The sequence below is a fragment of the Anguilla anguilla genome, chromosome 3 (assembly GCF_013347855.1).
Source record: "Anguilla anguilla isolate fAngAng1 chromosome 3, fAngAng1.pri, whole genome shotgun sequence".
Classification (NCBI taxonomy): domain Eukaryota; kingdom Metazoa; phylum Chordata; class Actinopteri; order Anguilliformes; family Anguillidae; genus Anguilla; species Anguilla anguilla.
This window is the reverse complement of record NC_049203.1, coordinates 53,686,122-53,692,300: the sequence shown is the minus strand read 5'-3', so window position 1 is coordinate 53,692,300 and position 6,179 is coordinate 53,686,122. Positions and strand designations below refer to the sequence as shown.

Sequence of the window (6,179 nt, the reverse complement as noted above, 5' to 3'; positions counted from 1 at the left end):
ATAATTTGCTCAATCGCAGTAAAAAGTAATCACATCTTACTATAACAAGTGATATCACTGCAACCTATGACTCAGTGCTTTTATTTATTTATTTATTTATTTATTTTACAATTGCTCCTGGACCTAATGCAGATCTCGCGGTACACGATTTTCAGGCTGCTGTTATGGAATCGTTTATTGGAATTAATAGACCTCCATTCTCTCGGTTGTTATACTCAGAGCCATGGTATGCTTGGATACTAACTTGCCGGCAAAGGTAGATTTATGTTTGAATAATTCGCTCAATTACAGTGAACAGTAATCACATATTTCTAGAAAATAGCCATATCACCACAACCTATGACTCAGTACTTATATTTATGGAGGTTTTTTGCTCGACCTAATGCAGATCGCGCAGTACATGATTTTCAAGCTACTGTTTTGGAATCGTTTATTGAAATTAATATACCTCCATTCTCCCGGTTGTTTAGTATTTCGGTAAGACTTTCAATATTTGTAATTTGTGAGCAGCGTTGCATAAAGGAGGACCAAAGGTTGTCCTCCACAATGTACACATTATAATATTACTGACACCATGCTTGAATTTGTTTTCACCTAAGGGATATACAGTATTTACAATGCTGAGTAAAAAAAAAAATTTCCCATTCGAGAAGAGGAGGTTTGCGTCAGTAACTATTTTAAGTTTTACAGAGGCGAAATTTTCTGCACGTTGTTTCCGTTACGCCCACCCACGCACTGAAACCTCGGAGCATCTGACACTTCATTGGGCGTAGCTAAAACTCACTGCAATGTAGGAGACTGTTGATACAATAAATGTAGAACGAGAGACACGTACACGACATTTGCACATACAGGAGGACTACTGTCTACTTCCGACTTAATAGAAAGCATTTTGTTCCTTAGTTAATAATGTCATCTGTAAACTTTCCAGGTAAGTGAAATGTCTTATTGATTGAACAATGGCTATTCGCGACAGATCGCTTTTTGTCGTTCCGGTTATCACTATCTTTACTCTCACTAAGTAAGGATACAACACAAGTAGCTATTACAAAGCATTTGGGCAAATTTAAAAAAAAAAAAAAGAGGAAAAAATCAAATTCAAATAATCAAATTAACTACACAGTAGCCTAATGGCTTCATCAATGACCAAAACTAATAACCATGTTTAATGTCATATTACAGAAGTCAGAACACATTGTAAAGGTGTAAAATGTATCTGCTTGTCTGTTTCGACAACATGTAGCCTACTTTGGAGGTAACTTTGCGTTGATGTTTATATAGAAATTGTGATAACTGCTCATTCATTCTGACAGCAAGTTACTTTGATTGTCAAGTGGTTTGTGTGGGCCTGGGATGCTATGAGAACTTTTAAACGTTTTAAACCCATCTTTCAGAACTGGAGACTGAGCTGGACGATTTACTCCAAGAGTTTCATTGTGTGGTGGAGGAGCTCAGGGAACCGTCGTTGAGTACACCCCATCTTTACGACGAGCACCTGCAACAGGCGAAAAGACGCAACGACATGAACGATGGAGTGAGCGATAGCGGGATAGAAGACTCAGACTACAGTGAGTAAACTATCATCACGTCGGCTGAACTTTACCAACATTATTCTATTTAGGTTGGGTAGGTGGGTAGGTGTGAACTTGATCATATACCACACTCCAGGTTTAACGCATTTAGTTCAATAGATTATTTATACTAAGAATAGAGTGGCTCTGTACCACGTTGGGTCAGCAATCACCAAATCAATAGGTACAAATTTCAGCTCCTAGGCGCGAGTTGAACGCCCTTGGCGCCCATGTTAATGTGCAATTAAGAACTACAAGCGCCACAATCGATTACTGCGCCTCCCATCTCAGTCCAGCGCCTTCTGACGTTGTAATTTAAAAGAATGCAAACAGTAGTGATACACATGACCATTGTAGATTTCCAAAGTGTGTTTATTATATATGCAACAAAATTAAAAACTGAATGTTAACCAAAATGGTGCTTAGTTTGGGTTTTAACAATCAGTGTTGTGGTTGTAGAATAAATATATTTACACACCTGGATTAGTATAAATTTAACCTAATATTGAGATTGAATGATCACTTTCGCAAGGGGGGCCTGGCAGTAGCCTACATATACATTTTTTTAAATGTTACAGATAATGTTAAAACAGACACCTGAAAACTTCTGAATCTTTAGTTTGTCAGCAAAACATTTGGTTTCTCAACAGACCTGACTTGTTTTCATTACCTATGTGTACTCATATTACACATTCTAATGTTTGCGTGCTAAATGTAGCACCTACTAAAATCGAACGTAATAAATATAACAGAACACGTAGGAAAGGGAATTAGCTGAAGTGATGGGTTTTACAGTAGGTGTGTGTTTGTGGTTACATTGCTGCATGTGTAATTGGCCATGAGTTTTGAGCCACTGTGTGATTGTACCTCCCTCTCCCAGGCAGGGATCAGTCATTGGGTGGTAGCCTGAACACTAGTGAGGAGGACCTTGACATTGCGGGCGTGACTGCCACTTCTAAAGGTATCATTCAGCACATCTCACTGAATTTAGCACATCTGTTGCACAACAAAATAAAGGTTACTCTAGCATCATTTGCATTTTTTGGCCAGTGGCTTCTACCAAACAAGATTGTCACTTAATCTTATTCACTACATGTAAGTTTATTTGAGGAGCAATGTTTGGAGTCTGGAGGTGAGATGTTGGAGGGATTATAGGGAGGAGGTGATTCAAAGAAATGGCTTCTTCTTTAAACCTTTTAAAACTTTTGATTTAAAAGTTTCTTTTTAAAAATATAATCCCACCACCGCCAAACCCCTCTAGGCTTTTATAGGCTGGGAAAGAGGTTTCTTGTATGTGCTATAAAAATGCATTCTATCTTTTCTCATATCATTATGTCATCTGCTATTCTATCTGTTGAGTATTGTAATAGTGAAAAATAGAAGAGTGGGGGGTGTGAATTTCTCCCCCCGTTATGTAATTTTGGCAGTGAACCTTTGTTCCACTCGGAATATTCCAGAGGAAATTCCACTGCGCTTACTGGTGTGGTCTCTGTGCAGAGCGTGGCATTCTTGCCGTCTCACGTTCTTTCCTCTCATTCTTTTTCTGCAGCCAAGCTGGGAGACACCGGGGACCTCCAGAGCTTCATAGACAGCCTGGACAAAGAGCTTGCTGGTATGGCTTCTTTTTTTTTTCAAGAATAGTGTGGGGGAAGGAACTCTTTATTTTTGGAAGTTGGTTCATTTTGACAAGTGGTATCTGACTAGTATTCGTGACCTAAGATTAAATGTATTTCAACAAATGTTAAAAATAAACATCCGTAGTCAGCGTTTTCTGGTTCTTGTAGACCACTGTGTATGCTCTTCCATCTGGGTTCAATTAATCAGTTGAGTACACTTTCACTTGAATGCTGGCGTGTATTTTAAATCTACATATTGATCATGGTGATGTGCTTTTTTTTGTAAATATCATATAAATTCTGAATTCTGATTGGTTCAGAATTTGCCCCTTACTGTCCTGTGGACATACTGTGTATAAACAGTATAATGCATTGTTTTGGGGCATTTCTGAAAATGGCCTAATCATGTTTTCAGATTAATATGCAAGCTCTTCTCTTTCAACTGAACATTCTATTTACAAATGAAATATACTACATGTGGCTTTAACAGCCAAGTAATGGCTGTTTAATTGTATTTCAGTATTGAACTATTTCTGCTGTGAGTAGCCATGGAATTAGCAGAATAAACCACTCTTGGCAGAGCAGTTGTGTGAAAATAAACAACTTCAGGCTAGTTTACAGCCCCTCAGCTTTGCCATTGGACTTGTCCCAACTCGGCTCAGTGGCCATGGAAAAAGGGAGATGCCCATTAAAGCATTTATAAAGTTCAAATGTTGTTTTTTTAAAAAAATAACCTAAAGTCACAAAAAAGAAGAAGATAACTGTGGGCTGTGAAAGTCAGTTTCGTCCGCGATGTAGGTTAGCGGAAGTGTGAAGTATGTGGTGAAGCGGTGCTGTGTGGTGTAAAACGAAAAAGAACGAGGAGGCCGATGCATAAACAGAAACCAAAATGTGTCTCAGACTAGCGAGAGGCGCATCTTAACGTCTCTAGCAGCACTGGCCACAGGTGTTTCCAGTTGTTTTCTTCGCCCGCCATGCACTTGTGGTGAAACACCAGAACAAGCAGCATTGGCAGACAGAGAAGGGGAGTTTCACAGATTGCATCACACAGCCTTCTTTTGGTGTCTTTTCATAAAGCTGCACAACCCACTATTTCCGTACATATCTGTGCCTTTTCTGTGAGCAAAAGCCTGATTAATTTAGCCCAGTTGGAGACAAACCTGACATACGCGATGATCAACTAGGACAAGGACCGGGAAATTCTACACAGAAAAGCATGTTTTGAATGGAAATTGCCTGTGAGTTACCTATATATAAGCCTAAAACATACACCCAGTGCTATGTAATGAATGGGGAATAGGGTTGTGACAAGAATACTGAAGATTAAAAATAGGGGAAACAAATTCATGGTACAGATTATTGCCATTTGTATGGTTGTATATTTTCTGAAGCACATTAGTTTAAGTTGCTTGGTCATGGGTGCAACCTCAGTGCCCTTCGCAGGACTTCTGGTCACACGTTGAGTCTTCTCACTGCCGCATGCTGTTGTCATCCCTACCTCAGTGAACACTGCAGTGGGTGCCTGTCTCCCCTATCAGCAAAAGGCCTGTCGCATTACAAGGCCAATGCTCGCCTGCTAGCACTATCAGCAGGTGTACCTCTTAGCACTGTTCATGAATCATAACTCCCCCTCAGGCGTCTGTGCTGGGGGCTTGGATATGCAAATCGGATATGCAAATCGGGCCACCGTTTCTATGCTGAACTGTCACAACTTTATCTCCCCAACAGAGATGTGAGCTGCCAGGGCCCAGGTGAATGGGAGAACAGACACGGGGCTACTGGGGCTGTAGCAGATGGAGAGAAGTGTGCAGAAAAGGACCGTCTCCTCCGTGCTGCCCTCGGGGAAAGATTAGCATTGATCAATTAAAGAAATAATCTTATAGATTTAGATATTAAGTCGCTTGCTGTATTTTAAACCTCCAGACACCCACTTGTGCCTTGAGGAAAATACTTGGCTAACTGTGACAGTCTCCAAAGTTTCTAAATCCTGCTCTAATTACATTGTGAAGGGCTTTGAATTTAAGTTGCACTGTTTCAGTAGACAGGCTTACTGCAATAAGTGAAGGAAATTAGGCATTCTATCAATTTTCCTAAAAGGTTTTTTTCCCTCTAAATTATGACACACACTGTCAACTTCTTGCCATTCCCAGAATCCTTGATTAGTCTAGTCATGCATGAACAGAACCCTTGACCCACCCACTAATCGGAAATGATAATTCCTTTTTGTGATCTGTGACAAATATATTGGTCATACACTTTTTTGTAAACCTACTTTTAATTGATTTTATTTCCAATTTCTCATTACATTTTTCAGTGAATGTGAGAAATGTTATTATTTATTTCATTCAAACTAAATGCTTTCCAATATTAAGCCCAAATTTGTATTTCATCGATGTTTTAAAAGTATGTCCTACAATGAACCTGATGTACAGTAATTGTAAAATATCAAATACATTATATGTGACTGTATTGTTGCCTGCATTTTTAGCAGGTGTGTTTATATTGCCTGAGCTGAGAATGTCTGACAATGTTTCTGAACTGAAGGATGTACATATTTTATGTGAAAGTAATAAAATACTTAGGTTTAAAGAAAAATGATATTACTCCTGTTTTCCTCATTTGAAAACCTCATTTACATTGCTGACCCTGGGGTTCTAGAATTTTTATTTTCACTGTCAAATCATTTGCACACTTAAACTGAATTCCAAGAACCATTTAGCAAAATTGGGAAAAATAGGTGTAAAAAAATGTTCTACTTTGAGGCAAAATGCAGGACCATTCTCCATTTTGCATACCTCCTGGACTTGCTAATGTTACTTGGTGTAACATTACATAGCTGGTCAGGGCATAGCTGAAATATGACAGAGAAATGGGAGTAGCAGGTATGGTAAAGTGTTAATCTTACAGTAACCTGGATTAAATGTTTAAGCCTTGGGGATGCTGATCAATGCTCCTTCATGGTTTTGATAGTGAGCTTGCGAGTAGGAGGTTG

The 6,179-nt window shown here is 39.1% G+C and overlaps 1 protein-coding gene across 1 annotated transcript; it reads left to right on the top strand.

Moving 5' to 3' along the window:
* The first annotated feature begins 774 nt into the window (after nucleotides 1–774).
* Nucleotides 775–5,785, top strand: si:dkey-27i16.2 (regulator of cell cycle RGCC). Its single transcript, XM_035407470.1, has 5 exons — nucleotides 775–931; nucleotides 1,395–1,568; nucleotides 2,452–2,532; nucleotides 3,121–3,183; nucleotides 4,916–5,785. The coding sequence occupies exons 1-5, from the start codon at nucleotides 910–912 to the stop codon at nucleotides 4,921–4,923; spliced, it is 348 nt and encodes a 115-aa protein (XP_035263361.1). The 5' UTR covers nucleotides 775–909; the 3' UTR covers nucleotides 4,924–5,785.
* Nucleotides 5,786–6,179: the final 394 nt, after the last annotated feature.